The sequence below is a fragment of the Astatotilapia calliptera genome, chromosome 11, assembly GCF_964374335.1.
Source record: "Astatotilapia calliptera chromosome 11, fAstCal68.1, whole genome shotgun sequence".
Classification (NCBI taxonomy): domain Eukaryota; kingdom Metazoa; phylum Chordata; class Actinopteri; order Cichliformes; family Cichlidae; genus Astatotilapia; species Astatotilapia calliptera.
In genome coordinates, this window is record NC_137432.1 from 20850350 (window position 1) to 20868303 (window position 17954).

At 42.4% G+C, this 17954-nt stretch overlaps 1 protein-coding gene across 1 annotated transcript in view; it reads right to left on the minus strand.

The window, feature by feature from the left end:
• itga8 (integrin, alpha 8) overlaps nt 1-17954 on the minus strand; it is a 41714-nt gene that overhangs the window by 9754 nt on the left and 14006 nt on the right. Inside the window, exons 13-21 of the mRNA XM_026184747.2 lie at nt 15046-15243; nt 10752-10797; nt 10556-10663; nt 5291-5346; nt 4524-4681; nt 4272-4403; nt 3242-3309; nt 2572-2719; nt 1819-1911 (exon numbers count right to left, since the gene is read on the minus strand). Coding sequence (XP_026040532.2) covers nt 1819-1911; nt 2572-2719; nt 3242-3309; nt 4272-4403; nt 4524-4681; nt 5291-5346; nt 10556-10663; nt 10752-10797; nt 15046-15243 — 1007 coding nt within the window. The remainder of the gene's footprint in view (nt 1-1818; nt 1912-2571; nt 2720-3241; nt 3310-4271; nt 4404-4523; nt 4682-5290; nt 5347-10555; nt 10664-10751; nt 10798-15045; nt 15244-17954) is intronic.

Genomic DNA, 17954 nt, shown 5'->3' on the forward strand with positions numbered 1-17954 from the left:
CCCCCGACAGCCTACGTCTATTGCAGCACAACTAAGGGAGGATTCATTCACCACATAAAACCACTTACAGGTGATCATGGAATATCTAGGAGGGACGAAATCTCATGTACTGACGCGTTTGAACAGTCACATCCCATTACAGCATCATGCTTGATTTCAGTGTGCTCTTTAGAACGAGCCACTCTTTCAAAATGTTTGCAAACCGACTGCATGGCTAGATGTTTTTGTACAACTGTGGCAATGAGACTGAAAACACCTGAATTAAGAGATTAAGACTTCTGTGTGTTTGTTTGAAAAACAAATGTATTTATTCAAATGTGGAACTGGCGACTTCTTTTCCAAATGGTGGAACAAACCGAGAAGCTGCAGAAACTCTACTTTGGAAAAGAAAAAGAGCCACAGTGTCAGAGTAGTCACAAAAAAAGATGAAGCAAGAGAGCAACAGAAACTAAAAGTAGTGCAAAAGAAGAGGGAACCACTAAAGTGAAATGTAAGATTCAGATTTCTTCCTTTGCCTTATATATGTGAGCAACAAAAGCGGTTAGCTGAATACATCTGGGTGTTTTAAACCTGAAATCAGTCTGGATTCAACGGTGCTAGGGTGGGGAGAGTTTTTTTATTGCCATTATAAATAAAATCTGTATTTCTGATGTGATGTGGCTAGAACTGATACTTATGTTAGATCACTTTGTGGTTTGGAAACTGTGTGCAGCCATTACTCATTCCATTAATGCTCTCCAGTAGCCTCCAGCTACTATAAATATGATATGTGTATAACTGCATTTCTCCTATAGCAAAAATTTGCAATCAATTAATTTAGTATTTTTCATTTATATTTTGCTGGAATCAGTAATTTAAGCACTGCAATTTTGTGAAACACTAACAAAAAACACATCTTCAAAGTAGGACTCCACTGATTGATAAATGACTGAAACTAAGATTCTGACCAGTAGAGGAAGAATGATGACAGAGATGCAGGCAGGCAGATGAATGCAAATACCAAAGCCAAAAAAACTGCTTCCCTTCAGGCGTGTACCCTTAACTCATCGCTCTGTTCATGCAGCAGAGGGTTGACCACCAGTGATGAGAACTATTTAGCTGCACAATACAACCAGAATCTGTACGGGGGACATGGAGGTATGTTCTGCATCAGCTCATGGATTCCTGAACGTTCAATGGGGCAAGCGCAGAGTTCAATATGGGAAACATCTGGATAGCTGGAGAGCTGCGCATGCACACACACACACACACACACACACACACACACACACACACACACACACACACACACACACACACACACACACACACGTGTATGCATGCCTTGTCCTTTTACACGCTCTTGTTATGCTCTCCTCCCCCAACAGTGAAACATGACCGCATAATTGATTTATCAGAATGCTATGTGTCACCTCCAAAGAGCAAATGCACCTCTCTGCCAGCCTTGACGCCTTTAAAAAAACAACAAAAGCCCACATTCACACACATGTCATGCTTTGTAGCACATGTCTGTGTATCTGAGTGGTAGAATTTCATGTAACATGGGACCGCTCTTTACTTTACAAAGCCTTGGCTTCCTGCATGTGTCAGCCACGCACGACCTAAATGGATTATTACTACACATGCACGCTTGGACTGAATGCAAAGCCTAGCCCTGTGAATCAGACTGTGTGGAATGGAGGTCAAGGTGAACATCAGCAATCACTGGAAAGCATCAATCAGGGCGAATTAAACCTGAGGCCTAACAGTTGCGCCTTCTTAGCGTGGGTGTTGTTGAAACGTTTGTGTGTGCGTTTGCGCTTACGTGCGAGAACTCACCTCCGTCTCGGCCACCATCGGGTTCCCGAGGTCACACACCACCATCCTGGACTCATTGATCAACTTGTACTCACAGTTTAACTGAGAGAGAGACTAGAGGAGATCCAAGGTACGGAAAGACAGTAAGAGTGGGACAAGAACAGTGAATGAAAGTGACAAATAGAGAGCAGTGAGAGTCAAGTGGTGAGCGAAAAGACAAAGGGAGGCAAGTATAACACCATCAAAGGGGGATGGGAGTGAGAAGGGTGAAAAAGAGAAGGAGAGAGGCAGGGGGAGGACAGGAGAGGAAGAGTGATGAATGCTCTGACAGTAACAATGTCATCAATCAAACAGCCCCATTACACACTCATTAGCGCACACACGTGCAAACACACACACACGCAGACGTAAACACACATATGCACACAGAAGTTGACCCTATCCATTTCCGTGGTCACTAATGCAGCTTGTAAATCATAATAGGGGCTTTTGAGCTGTTGCCAGTAGAGCATACCCGGCTGATAGCCTTGCCTTAATCATGTCTAACAAACACAAACCACAAAGACACAACAGGATGTGATGCCGGACTGTAACTGAAGCCTCAAATAGCCCACTTCCCAGTTTTTGAACTTGGCTTCAATGATGATGAGACAACAGTTTTGGTCTTATCTATTTTCAGCATCCACCCTTCTGGCCCTTAACATTAAACTGGGATAATTGATGTCAGACAAATCTGTGTGCAATGTGTGTAAAAGAGTGTGCGTGAGTATTTACCTCCACCCTGCGCTCTACTCCGATGTAGTCAGCTTCAGGCGGTAGCAATGCGTAGAGCTCTGTCTCGTAGGCTCCCTCTCCTCGGTTCACCGCAGTGATGGTCAACATGACCAGGTTGTCATCTGCAATCACCACCTCTGTGCGGTCCCTGTGTTTGTGCGTTTTATTGCAGGAAGAGAAAAAAGCAGAGGCAGGAAATAAAGCACTTTGCTGTAATTAAATATAAAAAAACAAATGTGTTTTTTTCCCCTGTAAATTCTAGTTAATAATTTTCGGGACTGGACATGTGCAATCTCATCAGCTGCAAAGAATGCAGTACCTCCGACCCCAACAATAACCCCACCAGCACACGCGTGTGTGTGTTAATCAGTCAGTAAATGCTGACAGGATGTTTGCATAATGCTGCCATGGAGATATCGAACAGCTGGAAGCACTGTGGAGAATAGGTTAATTCACATATGCAACATGCACACGAGCACACTCACAAACACACGCTCCGTGGTAAACGGGGCCATAATGTGAGCAACTTTAGTGTAAACTTGGCGCATTGTGTGAGGAATAACAGACACAGTTGCTTTGGTTTCGCTGTGTGTGCGTGGGTGCCTGCGTTTGGCTGTCTGAAGTGTTGGGTGTTTAGAAGTTCAGGTCAAAGGGTGCCGCCGCGTCTTACATGCTGGCAGAGAGCTGGAGGTCCGGGATACAAATATTGTCGTCGCCGCAGTCGAGGAGGATGTAAGCCTGAGAGGAAGAGGGGCACAAAGAGAGGAGTGAGATGAGGACACGGAAGGATGCAGGTGCTCTATATATATAACATATACACATTCACACAGGCCTTTGGTTTGTTGTGTTGCTGCCTGATTTGGGCAGAGATCTGACTTCTGTCTCTCTGCGGCTACTATGATAGTCCTCGGTTTGTTGCTGTTTTGTTTTATTACGACACTTAACGTCCAAAAATTTAAGGAAGTGTAACTGAGCGAGCTAATTTTAATGGAAACAATAAAATAAATCCTTCTTATTAAAAACGATAAACAATATGGGCAGTGCTCCTCTTTTCACCATGACCTCATATGATCCATGTTTCCAGTGAACATAGTTCAGTGCTGAAAAGCTTCTTAATGTTTATATTAACTCAATTCACACATGGGAGCGCAACCAAACGAGTGCATATTCTTCCATCATAACAAGTCTGAAAATGGCCTAGAGCTGGATCTTAGCGTACATCGGGGCCTTTCTTAGTTTTTTGCTATTTTTATTAAGTAAATATACTGCTCCAAACTCTAGATTATAACAGTTTCATCTGCAAAGGTAAACTGCGCTGTCCCATCCCGGGAAATGATAGACTCCAAGTTGATTTTAGGTGAATCAGATGGTTTATATTTGGGAGTCAGTCTTTTTGTGTCCAAGACAAGCATTTTAAATCAAGCAATGACTGAATAAAATATGATCTCAGGTCGATTCTGGATCTCTTTTGGGCTTAGCGAAGTTGAGTTAGTTCAATTTTTACAGCCCAGTGTCACAAATCACAAATTTGTTCCATAGGTCTTCAACAACCTAAAGCCTCCTTTCTTCTGATAAAGAAAAGCTCCCCCAAAGAATCCATTAAACAGGGCCAACTAAGGAGAAATCCTTCTTTGATGTGCCGTGTACACTGTACTGTACAGCATTATGTGTTTATATGTACATACAACATGTATGCTTACATGCTCTTGGAGGAAGGTGCTGCTGTAGTGGTTAAGGACAGGTGGAAGACTTTGGTCAAGAGTAGCTGGAGCCAGGCTGTAGTTGAGAGCGAGTGAGATGGGGCTCAGCTTGTCCCTGAACTCATCCTCCTCCTGGAATAAAGTGTGAATGAGAATGAGAGAAACGTGCTGTCAGTCATTCACAACCTCACTTACAAAGCTCATTAACTATTTCTTGTATGTGTGTTCGTGTGCACGGTTTGATTTGCTCACTCTGAGGTAAATTGTGTAGCTCAGGCATGCACGTGGGCGACTGTGACCCAGCCTCAGGAGTCCCATGCGCTGAGGCTGCTCGGTGTCCAAGAAAAGCACTCTCTTCACTCCACCCCTGGAGCCTTTGAGCCAATCGAGCTGCAGCTCCGCTCTCAGGTCTGCACAGAAGATAATAATAAATAAGTAGAGATTAAATTTGAGTTAACAGGTAGACGATTCAGCCAATCCGACACTACTTAACTGTTGAACCTAAAGCGGAGATGTCAAACTCATTTGACATCACGGGCCACATTCAGCCCACTTTGATCTTAAGTAGGGCAAAGCAGTGAAAGACATTTAACTAAATATTTAATTCCTGAAAATTTCTTATTGTAAGTAAAAGAACTGCAACTTCAACAGTGGGTGTTTTCTTTATAATAAATAAATAAAATTACAGGAAAAAATCTGTTAGCAGAGAGAACAAAGAGAACATACAGTTTTTATTAATTCATATTTTTCCACTGTGGACTGAAGTCTTTGTTGGGCCTTATGTTTCACAGCCATGCTCTAAAGGGTCTGGGTTCGATGTGACTTTCCATTAGATATGGGATAAAGTCCTATTTGCATTTGCGTGTTTGTGTGTCTTCTATCTCATCTATTGCTCCTCACACCCACCTTTGTTCTCCACTCTGATTGGTGTATAAGAGCAGAAGATTCCCAGCAGGAAACTCTAATAATGATACAGTATGTACAGCAGAGCCGATTTCAGCTACTGCACAGCTGCTTACCTACAGAGCTGGGGATGCCCACACCACTCACGGCTGCACAAACATCCACTTTGAGGCTACGAGAAAGGAAAATTGGAAAAAGAGACAAGAGGTAACAAATTTGAGTCTCACATGTGTTCCGATGGTAGTTCTAGTTAATTTGTGTGTAAGAGAACGCAAACTGGTGCACACTACTGGAAATGTCAGGGTTTTTTTTTTTAAAGGGATTTCCCAAGTGCTGTTAAAGAGAAAGGATTTTTTTAACATGGCTTTTCCAAAGATCCTAGCTAGAAGTTTCATTTTAATTTAATTTTTATTATTTATTCATTTATTTGCTGCATGTGTTCTCCACACATTCTCATGACATTTGTATAAATGTTAAAAAAAAATCAGAATGACTAAAAAAAAACAACAACCCACAAACAAGGCACTTCTTCCTTCCTGCACTCCACGGGGCACGGGGAATTACCACAGTGCCCCCTGCCCATTAGACACACAGATATGGGAGACTGGGAAACACTTCTGCATTTCCTCAATTTATGTGGGTATTACCCTATGTGCAAGTGTTTTTTCTGAGCGTGCATGTGCGTTATCGCCACTTTAATCAAGGACAGGAACTCTCACACAGGAAGGCCTGTGCTGTTAATAACCAGTAATCTGGGGAAGCTTGTGGATGCAATGCTCCTCTTACACTGACGACTCAGCAAGTGTGAGCCAGTGTGAGGGAATTACAGTGCTTCATGTGATCATTATTTCTTTGGTTTCAGTTCACCAACACTAACAAGCAGAATGCAGCTGTTGCAGATTCCTGTGTTTGCTAATAATTAGGTTCCCAATTAGATGACACAATGATGATGAGCTGGTTTTTCTTCAAGTGTGATGCAGATGTTAGTTTGCGTGTGTGTGTATGACAAAGTGCAGGTTCTCTTTTGTTAAAAAATGCTCCCCTGAGTCATTATAACCTCTTCAGGTAGTTTCACACGTAGTAAATATGTGTTGCATGTGTGCGGTGTTCGAGGGTATGCTCGAGTGTGATGTTAATAAGCACTGTGTGCCAAACTTAAGTGCACGCAACACAGAAATGACCCCTAGTTTACTGCCGACAGCCCCGGCTCTTTATTTAGCTGTTACTGTATAGAACTTTCCTCCTCTAGCCTTAAATAAGTCACAAAATAGTTGAAATTAACTGATATTCTGCATCAGAGCTGCTTCTGAGGTTGCACAGTGTCGGAAACCCCCCTCCCCCAGACCATTATGACATACAATTGGAGAGGGGGGGTTAATGGTTTCTGTTGTCGCCGCCCCTCTTTTTTATGAGTGTTTCTCTTGACCCTGGCCTTGAGTGTAGCCATTTGGTTCATATATAAACACTTACATTTCCAAGACGACTGGATAACATGTTGCGCAGTTCTTTTCTAAAATAACAGGCCCTAAAACTTGCTACAGACCAGTCGCCTTTTTCTCTTTCCTCTACTTCTTCATCCTCTTTTCCCAGCGCCAGTTTGTGCCGCATCTTAACCACTACATTGAAATCAGAGAGCTGAGCATGAGATTTTCTGAAAAAATAATTACCAGCTAATCTTTAAAAGGGCTGTTTAAGCTTGGGACAAATTGTTTTTGGCCTCACAAACAAGCTATGAACAGAACATGCCGTTGCCTCTTGGGTTCATAGGGAAAACATGTCAAGGCTCAGTCACACCAGAGTAAAAATAGGATCACATCCTCTTTGTGTCTAGGAAAATCGGTGGCTGTCCGGTGATCGCACCGAATGTTTTTGCTATCACAGGCCGATTGCAAGTAGCTGCAGCCAACACTTTTGATTGCAAGGCAATTACAGACGTCACAAAGTGAGATGTCACTATTTGTGGGAGGATTTCAGAATTTCTGTTTCAAATTTGTGAGGTTCTGTCCATATATGAATTTCTGTTTAATGTGAATTTCTGTGTCTGTAGATGGCAAAGATCTGCGATAAACAGCAACAGATTCATCACATTGACTATTATCAAAAACAGACTACGTGTGATTTCCAACTGGACCCCATTCAGTTGCAGACTGAGAGCAGACTTCACCTTATGGCTGACTGTGAGTGGTCACAGATCTGGTAACCACCATCGAAGCAACCATTGGAAAGGCGATGAATGAGTTTGCACAAAGTCACAATCATTTTGTCATTGTTTTCCCTCGTGTGAGCGTAACATCAACAAAGATTTCCCCACTTACCACCAAAGAAGTGAGTGGGTTTCCTTTTAAACTTTGCCTTTTCGTCTCCTCTAACTGATCTGTCAAGCTAAGAGAACCCACAGTTAAAAAGCTCATTTCCCTCACATTTAAAAACTGGATAAGAAAATACTGGTTGAACGTCTCTAACCTCTTCCAAGTAACAACAACCTAATCAAGGAAGCTGGAAATGACAAATAAAGAACAAGCATCTTATTTAAAAAACATGTAAACATAATCGACGTATGCTTTAATTTCAGTTCCTGTTGTGCAAGAACCTGTTTCATCTAAAGCTACCATGTCTGTTTGTATTTGAGGGGGGAAAAGTACAAATGTTTTATTCTTTTGATCCTGGAGCAGACAGAATATTTTAGAAGACAGTGGAAGCACTTCAGACAAACACTCAGTGTTGTTGTACCACCTTCAGAGTCAAAGACCGCTGGGTAATTATTTTTTAGGAAATCAGATACTTAACTATGTGACTGAAATGTAATGGAGATGTATGAAGCACAGGCTGGAGATTTCACCCTTTATGCTCCTTTCTAGTTCAAATTGCAGGGAAATGTCTCTGAAACACAAGAGACTCAAACAGCCTTTAATTCTATTGCTGCTGTTTGAATCACTGCGTGTTTGCATATGTCCAAAGTCCTATTTGATTCCATACCTTGGACCATAATTTTATAGCGGTTTATTTAAATAGGCTGAGTTTTGTTTTGACAATACTCCACAGTATAAGGCTCTATGTCAATCCAGCCCAAACCCCTTTCTTTTTTCTCTCACTGCCAATATTCACACACCACTACGCAGACACCGCGATGGCATAAAGCCGAGCCCACTTCTCCGTCCAAACAGTCCTACAGCAGTTCCTGTCCCAAAAAGTCAGGACCAACAATAGACTGAAGCGAAGCCGCAGGAGCCTTTAGACTGGCTCCCCTCAACTAAACTCACCCCCAGACCGTTCAAAGCCAGCGTGCTCACCCCCACCAACAATAATATAATCAAAACAGAATTATGCCGTTTCAGATTAATTGCAGAGCCCCGTAAATCTGAGGTTCCGGGTCATATGAGTGGGCTTTTTCAGTGGGCTGCTGTGTTATTGCAGCAGAGACACTGACAAACGGACTTTGGCCGATGGCAGACATCTAGAGCGCAGAGGTGAAATATTTGTCACATCCGTCAGTGAGGGTGTAATTTGTAAAATGGGAAACTTTATACTGCACAGCATATTAGGATACAGTACGAGCAGGATTGTTTCTTTTACAGATCTGAGGTTCAGAGCAGCAGTGGGCCTCATTAGTCTTATGTTTGCTTAAGACTTAGATCCCTTTAACTTTCATTCACCTGCACATGCACTCACACATCTGCGCACACACAAACACACGCAAGGTCCGTTTTTCCAAACTGCGAAATAATTTACAACTGACCAAAGGCGTTAACGCTGGAAAAGTGTCTAATTTAGGTACTAAGAGCTGTCACTCTTCATTTTTAACTCGACCGTAGGTGCGGATTCGACCGCCTTTTTCTCACCATGCCATGCCAAACGGAAGCGGCAGAGTGACCCAGCTGGAAAAAATTACAACAAACTGTAGACTGTGGTGACGAGCTAGAGAAACATCTCACAAAACAAAAGGAAATCAACGTTTTATTCTGTGGGAAAGGATTCGCCTGTTTAATTGCAAAATGTGCAGCAGAGTCAGAATATAGATTTCTGTAATGATGCACATTCTTTTATTGTACTCTTGTAGATTTCTGTTTTTCTTTGATTTTGTTTATTTAACCTTGAAAAAAAATCTGACTGAGATCAAAATCTCTTTTTCAAGAGGGACCCTGCCAAGAGTGCTGCATGAAAACATTGGTACAACAATAAATATCCAGTTAAGATGTATAAATAGGTCCGTTTCCAAAAGTCAGATTGAAAGTAAACAATGGCAGTGAAATTAGAAGTGGATGAAGGAGGTTTTTGACTAACCTCCTTCAAGCTCAAGGAGTCAGCATCTGGTCAGAGTAGTACTGGTTTCAAAAAATGTGTAACGTTTATGTCTATCGGTAAGGAGAGGGCAGCTGAAGAAGTTAATATACTGGTGCTTTCAATCACAGTTAATACACTGCCTGGCCAAAAAACAAAGGTCACCACCTGGATTTAACTAAACCAACAGGTAAGAGCCTTCTATTGGATAATTACTGCAGTGATTAAAACATTTCGGCTGGCAACTAAACGGCCAACCACCTTCAAATTAGAAATGTAGATGGAAAAAATCTTGACTGTGATCAGGGATCATTTATGCTGGGAAAATCAGACTGTAAAGAAATCAACAGTAGAACGTTCATGTTTAACAGTGAAGGTAAAAACATTTCCACATGCACAATGTAAAGACGGCTCATGGAGTTTGGGACTAAACAGCTGTGTAGCCTTAAGAAAAACACTTATCAGTAATGTTAATTTAAAAAAAGTTTCAATGTGCCAGGAAGCATAAAGATTGGACTCTGGAGCAATGGAAAAAGGAGTCCAGATTTACCCTGTTCCAGAGTGATGGGTGCACCGGGGTAGGAAGAGAGATGGAGTGATACACCCATCACGCCTGAGGCCAGATTTACTAACACTGGATTTTGGCAAAAAATCCAGTGTTAGTAAAAAAAAGAAAGAAAAAAAAAAAAACAAATAAAAAAGAAACTGCATAACTTTTGTAACCACACCTATGAGCACTATTCAGGGATTGTGTTCACACACAACTTTGCCCCGTCTAGTGCCTGTCATACAAGCCTGTGGGGCAGTGGAGTCAGTTTAACTATCTGAATATACAGACTCATCGGGTTTTTCCATCAACAGATTCTTCTTCCCTGATGGCAGGGCCACATCTGTATATGATAATGCCGAGATTCATCAGGCTCAGGTTGTGAAAGAGTGGAGAATATTATTGTAACAGTGCAGAAGCTTATCGAGACGATGCCATCGTGAATGCGTGCCGTCATCACCTGAAGGTGGTCCATCAAAATATGAATGTGTGACTTTACTTTGACCAGGCTATGTTATATTAATACATGGTTATGAATCGGAGAGACTGTAATTACCAGGTAACCATGATATTCATCTGAGGCAGGTGACACTGTCGGTCGTCGGGATTAAGGATTTTGGGGGTCAGGATCATTTCAGCTTCCACAGATACCACAGCTTGTGACCTGCACATACACAAACAAACAGATGCATACCTGTAACACGATCCAAAATCCCAAAACTTGGGAGTCTTGCACATTTTTTTGTGTTTACCTGTACACTGACACCTTGCCCACGCCAAAAGCCCCCACGATCAGATCTGCGTAGTGAGAGAGCAGCAGAGAGCTTCAAAGAATGCCACAGATGGGACTGATTTCAAGGTCTCCAGCAATCTTCATCAGACACAGACTTCTCAAATCAACTACACACAAATCAGCTACACACACACGCAGACTGTCATATAGAATTGATATTCTGATATCGTGTTGCTTTGCCTTTCACACATGACCCTCTTCAGACTAAATTCACAAACAGCGTTTGCACGACTGTGTCATGCGTGTGCTTTCCCTGTGTGTTTGTGCTGTCAGACAGGGACCCCACGCTGCATTCCAGGGCCATTAGAAAGCTCACAATCACATTTCGCTAAACAGCAACATTTCCCAACAGCCCGCGTAGCAACGACTCCTAATTGCAAGCAGCACCAGATTTCATCTATATGTGATTTTTATTTGTTTTCATGGGATTTGTGATGAACACACACTTTTAATTGGCTCTCAAAGTTTAAAATGGAGCCGGTATTTAATGGCTGCGGTCGGGGGACACATACCAATGAAAGCCGCACGCCGACACGGACTCACATATACACACACACACACACGAGAGCTGATTAAAACAATGTGAAACTGAAGAGAGGCACTTAATGGATGCAAGCCACCGCTGCCAGATGCAGCAGAAACCTAAGCCGTGTGATGTTGAGAGAGACTGCACAGCGAGAGGCCACGGGGGCTACAGCAAATGACTATTTTCATTATTAATTAATCTCTTATTATTCTTATGATTAGTTTATTAATGTTGGGCCTTTAAATAATTTAGTCTCCATGGTTGGGTATAAGGGCAAAAGTTCAAATCTCCACGGTGGAAAAATTGCAGCATCTCAGATTCCATCTAGAATTTCTTTGATATATCATAACAAAACTGTAAAGACAAACAGCGAGAGACACTTAATCAGTTTTGTGCTGATAGCATCATTAATCAGCTGACTATTTCAGCACTAATATCAACTACCAGCCCCTTCGTGTTGTGGTAACCTGCTGCATGAGGACAACGGATGGAAGCAAGTGGAAGTGTAGTCTTGTAACCCTCGCTTGTCATTTGCTGTGCCACTCCTCTCCTGTGTATTTAAGAAGAAAGGGACTAATTGAATCTGAGTGAGGCACATCTGTTTCTGCCTTTGGCTGCAGTCGCAGAGTCCCCCTGACACCACAGCATTAAACATTTAGGCCTTGTCTCTTTTCTCCTGGGGTGTGCTATGTCACTATGTAAGTGTGTGTGTGTTATACTAAAAATGCTACAATGAGGACGGATGTGAAGATGTTGGTATTTTGGAGTTTGGGAACGGAGGGGGAAAAGCAGAAGAAGGTGAGGTGTAGACAGAAAAGGATGATGTTTGGCTTTTAAATCACAATCTGTGAAAGCCATCAGAAGAAGGTGTGTTTTTTAGCAGAAACAGAAAAGGAGGTGAGAGGGAGAGCCCATCCAACTGTAGCAGTTATGTAACCTGGAAAATGTAACTCCACTCATGTCATCAGCTGGCTGTTTTATTTTAATGCTTGCATTTGCTAAAAAAGACGCATGACATGAGGCTTATTTGAGGATAGGGTGCCTTCAGGGTTAAGAGTTTAAGTTTGCACATGGCTTCATCCGGAGCTAAATCAACCAACGGCCTACTTTCCTTTTCCATGTCATTTCCATTTCCGTATACACAGGAAAGCTTGCCCACCACTGTTGATTTGAGGTTGGTGTGTGTACAGAGACCCACTGAGCCATAGCCACACACGAGCAGGCTGCATCACTCAACGAGGGCATCTCTAGGTGCAGGTATGATTTCGGTAATTGAGCTGCTAGCTGATGGTGTCCATCCTGGGCTATGAAAACACAACCTCCATCCAGAGTTTAGACAGACTGTCAAGCTGTCAGTGGATGTATGCCCTGAAAGCTGCGGGGGATCGGACACGATGATGAAATGCCAAAGATCAGTGGCTCTCAGTGGAAAAAGAGGTAGTTTTTCAGAGAGAGGTTTTCCTCATTCTTGGATTCATGTGTGGTGTTTTAGGACAATTCAATAAATTGCCAGCCATTACACACATTTGAAACACTATTTTTACACCACAGAGCAGGATAATTGCCTGGATTATTTCTAGATTGCATAGTATGGCAGGTTTTGTTTAAATTGCACCTATTACACACTTAGTGCTTTTATTTATTTTGTCATATATACCCAGTGCTGAGAGGTGGTTTATATTAAACACGTCAGAGATAGTAATCCCGGTGTGCCAAAAGCTCAGATTACTCTAAATGCTCTGTTTCAGGCAGTTTTTGCTACTTTCTAGGCTCCGTGAGGTGTCACTGAGAGGTTAAATCCTTAATACGGTGATCTCAGGCACTGACGCGCCACCCACCTGCTGTTCAAAAAACCCTGAGAGGGGCAGCCAATCAGAGGAAAGTTACTTAGAAGGAAGGTTAACCTGTGCTAGACTGAGTGGCTGTACCAAGGCCCTGTATCATGCATGAAATGAGAATAAAAATGGGCGCCAAATATTAGAGTTGATTTGGAGGCCTTTAATCAATTTTGCACTTTCCAACCAAATAAACACGAATCAAAAAGTCTTTCAGCGAGAGCGACTGTTGGGTAAACATTGTGGGTTTTTGGCCTTTAACCTGTTAAATGAAACCAAAATTGCATTTGAAGGCAATGTGATACACAACTGACCCCGGCCGTTTTGCACAAAATCAGATATGTCTGTGATTTAATGAAGCTTGATTTGAAGCAGTGAGCTGTGTGTGTTATTTTGATCCCTGTACCGCCTGCTTTTTCAGGTTTTGTCCTATCTACCTTTCGTTTAGTTCCACGCTGCTTGATCTGAAATCCAAAGACAAATATCTGAAATGATTCTTAAAGATAAAAATCCATAAAACTGGAGCACAGTCATCATCCATCTTCCTGTGGTCGACTAATGACATTTAATCACAATGAGAGCGCATGGCAGCTGTAGCAGGCCTCCCAGACGCCTTTGCAGTCCTCTCATAATGCTGATCAAACGTCTCAGGCTCCTTTGAACAGTGTGACTTTACTAGCCTGCCAACGACACACCGTGTGCGTGTGTGTGTGCCTCACTTCCGTCAGCAAGCTCTCTAATGACAGACGACACGAGCCCTGCACGTCTGTGTGCGCGCGTGTTTATACGTTTGTGTGTGTGTTGGCAGAAAGCTGTGCCACCCATGAGTTTCTTCTCTGCGTGCTCCTCCCAAAGGGCCTCCGCCAGTTTTAACCTGTAACTCCTGTGTGTGTATTTATTGTACACTGTTTTTAATTCTGATCTCTGATTTGCAGTGGGTCTGCGCAGGTCTAACTATGACCTGGAGCCTGGCCCGTGCTCAACATACACTCTGCTAGCTGCCAGTGAAACTGATCACAAGCCATGCATGTGAACTTGTGCGTTATTATTTCCCTTTGTATCCTGTTTGTGGAATGAAGAAATCTGTTATTGCAGCAGAATGAAAAGGGAAACCGCCAAAGAGGGAGTAGGAGGGGGCAAAGACAAAAGGTGAAACTAAACAAATTCTCATTTTCAGCCCAATCTGTGGAAGCTTTAAGCAAAATTAATGCTGAGAGCCGGATGGCTCCAAATTGGGGAGAAAATGAGGTAGTAAAAGCGTGGTTTTACAGACCTGCTTTGTTTCAAATCTTTTTCGTGGACTAGAAACTTGTGTGTTCTACAAAAACCTCCAAATGGCCCCTTCTCTGTGTGTTCCAGTTTAGTTTTGACATTATATTCAGAAGACATAAGGTGAAGGTGTGTGGTATAGTAAGAAGGTGCCAAAAAAGGCTAGGGAGTTGCTGCATGTAAGTTGATTGAATGCTGCTTTGTCTGCTCACAGTTTTGAGGTTATACACAGAGGCTTGTAGGTCTGGCAGACTGAACATGAGGAGAATGTGTTATTGTGCTTCTTTTTTTTTCTCCCACTCTCATGTCTTCTCTCCTACTTGAGTACTGTAAATCTCTAAAGAATGGATGCGGCAGAAGTTCATGGCACAAATCCCTATACCCGCTTCTGATGACTTTACCAGAGAAAAGGAGGAAAGCAAAAATGGGGAGAACATGGAGATGGTAGTGGAGGGGTGCATGGGGGAACGGTGAAATGTGGAGGTTAAGAATGAAGAGGAGGAAGGCTGTAATGAGAGGAGCTGGAAGGAAAGTCGAGAAGCGAAAGAATGCGAGCCTGAGAGAGAATCTTGATTATAACGCGGGGAGCTGAGTAGAGACGGGCCGATTTGTTGAGTATTTACCAGGGTACTGATTGTTGTCCACATCTTGGCCTCCTCTCAGAGTGAATCCAAATCCAGGCAAACTGTCACTTGGGGCGTGGGCCGCCCTCAGCTCCTGGCTGAGCGTCATACCTTGTGTGGATATGTCTTTGTTGCCATTAAAGATCAATACTCTCCCTCCACGCTCCTCACCTCCGAACGGACAGCCCACTGCCACGTCTGAAGGATGACAACACACACACACACATATGCATGGTTTAGACATCAACAGGGTTAAAGTCCCTTTGAGAGGGGAGCAGAGGAAATTATACAGGTACAAGGAAATGGAAAGAGGAAAGGAAAAGAGCTTGACCGTCATAAACTGAGCGATCATGGCAGCTAGGCCATTTACTTACGTCTTTTTTTGTTTGTTTTTCTACTTTTTTTTTACAAATTTATTTTTAATCTTGGCTCAGCTTTATCTATCCTTATCTCTATAAACACTGTTTATGTTATGCTCAGCATGGGAAATATTTGTTTAAATAGGAAATGGAACAAGGTACCAAGTCATGGAAACAGAGGAAAAGAATATTAACTCGTTTTCTTATCTGCTTAGGGTTATGGCAGGGATGGAGCCTATCTTAGCTGTCACTGGGTGAGAGGCCAGATGAAAACCGGAGCATAGCAGTTAACCTGGCTAAATGTAAACAAACCTGCCTCTCTAAATTGGAGTCATTACCACCGTATGCTTTAAACTTCTAAAACAGTGCATAAACAGCTTGTTGCATTTAGCGGTTAATGTCTTGGATGAAATATTGTACTCTAAGTGTAACGTGTAAAAAGTAGGTAGTTGTATTTTGTTACTCTGGAACATATTTTCTGATTTAACTCTCAAGAGGAAAGCAAATCAGCACATCGTTCACCAAAATATTAACCTTTCCTTTAGAAATATCTTCAGACATGTAGATATATACACTCAGCCAATCGCAATGCATTTAGGTGTAGACATGGTCAAGACAATTTGCTGAAGTTCAGACTGAGAGTGATCAGAATGGAGAATAAAGGTGATTTAAGTGACTCTGAACATAGTATGGATGTTAGCACTGGTTAGGATGGTTGGCTGAGTATTTCAGAAAGTGCTGATATACTGAGATTTTCCCACACTCTGACATAAACATGCCTTGTTTATGTCAGAGGTGAGAGGAGAGTTGCCAGGCTACTTCGCGCTGATAGGAAGGAAACAGCAATTCAAATGCCCACTCGTTACAACCAAGGTATGCACAAGAGCATTTCTGAATGCACAGCATTTTGAACCTTGAAGCATATGGGCTACAGCAGCAGAAGACCACACCAGGTGCCACTTCCATCAGCTAAGAACAGGAAACTAAGGCTACAGTTAGCACGTTCACCAACACCGGACAATAGAAGACTGGAACAACGTCGCCTGGTCTGACGAGTCTCGATTTCCACTACAAAAACTGCTGTAAACAACATGAAAGCATAGACATGAAAGCATCTTGCCAAATCTCAATATAACACCTTTGGGATGTGGTGAAATGGCAGATTTGCACCACGTACTTGACGAATCTGCAGCAACTATGTGATACAATTATGTCAATATGGACCAAAACCTCTGAGGAATGTTTTAAGCAGACTGTCGAATTTATGCCATGAAGATTTAAGGTAGATCTGAAGGCAAAAAGAACCAACTCGGTACTAGCAAGGTGACTAATGAAGTAAGTATCTGTAAAGGAAAGGGGGATCTAAATGCAAAGAAAGAGATATAAGCATTCGGATACAGTAAGCTCCTGTGCAGATGAAGTAGAAGCAGATTTGAGTTTATTGTTTTACCTCTAAATTTCTGTGTCACACCATCCTGTATTAAAGTACCCATTAGCACTGTAGCTGTCCAAGCACCTCGAGATATCCTGTTTGTCTCCGGACCCCCCCTCTCTCAGTCTAAACAACTAGTTCCACATGAAGCAGATTGTGGGGTAGAGACGATAAATGCAACCATGTGTGTGCGCAAGTGTATATATGAGCCTGTGTGAGAGTCTGTATGTCTATGTGTGGGTATGTGTACATAACTGAATAGCTGAGTTAAGAAATTTTTTTTAAAAAGTCTTCACATAATGTGAAAGTCACTCATGGGCATTGCTCAACAACATCTCAGAATGTGCAGCAAAAAGAAGAGCATCAAGAACACCCACTGAACACCCACTGTGATCACTGAGACCAAAACTACAGAACTGTTTCTCAGACAAAAACAGCCCGACACTTTGTGAAAAATACTGACAGCGTTGGCCGATAAAAATGAAAAACAAAAGAAACCACATGGAAAATGAAATTAGCTAAATTGCAATGTGTTGACAGTTGACAGCAAGTAAAGCCACGGAGATGAGACAAAATGGGTATGGTTCCACTTTTAAGAAGAATCTTGGAAATGGAGTGATGATCATGATGTGGAAGAGCTCATCGGAGAGAAAGAAACCGGTCTGTTTCTGATTATACACGGACACACGAGGGCACAGGTATGGTCCACGGTTTGGGTTTGACATTAGCAAAGAAAAGCCGCTGAAAGCCTTGATCACAGTCCCTCCTTTGAGATTCTACACTATAATACTGAATAATGAAATCGTGCACAGACGTGGATGTGCACTCAATAGATTAACTCTCAGTAAGTACTTTGTCTCCATGGCACTTCAGGAGGCAGATCTTAGGTCACATCAGTGCCCCTCAGAGACGCTAACAGAGAGCAGATGTTATTTACATTTCTAGTCTGAAAAACCATCAGTATTGATCCAGTGGTTATTGATCTAATGGTTAATGACTGTAAAGGCGTGGTAGGCTCATTAACACATGCTCTCCATAAATAAATAAAGGACAATTCAGCGGGATTGATGTGATGGGAGGCTTAGATGCGCCTTCATTCATTCAATTTTTTTATAGCT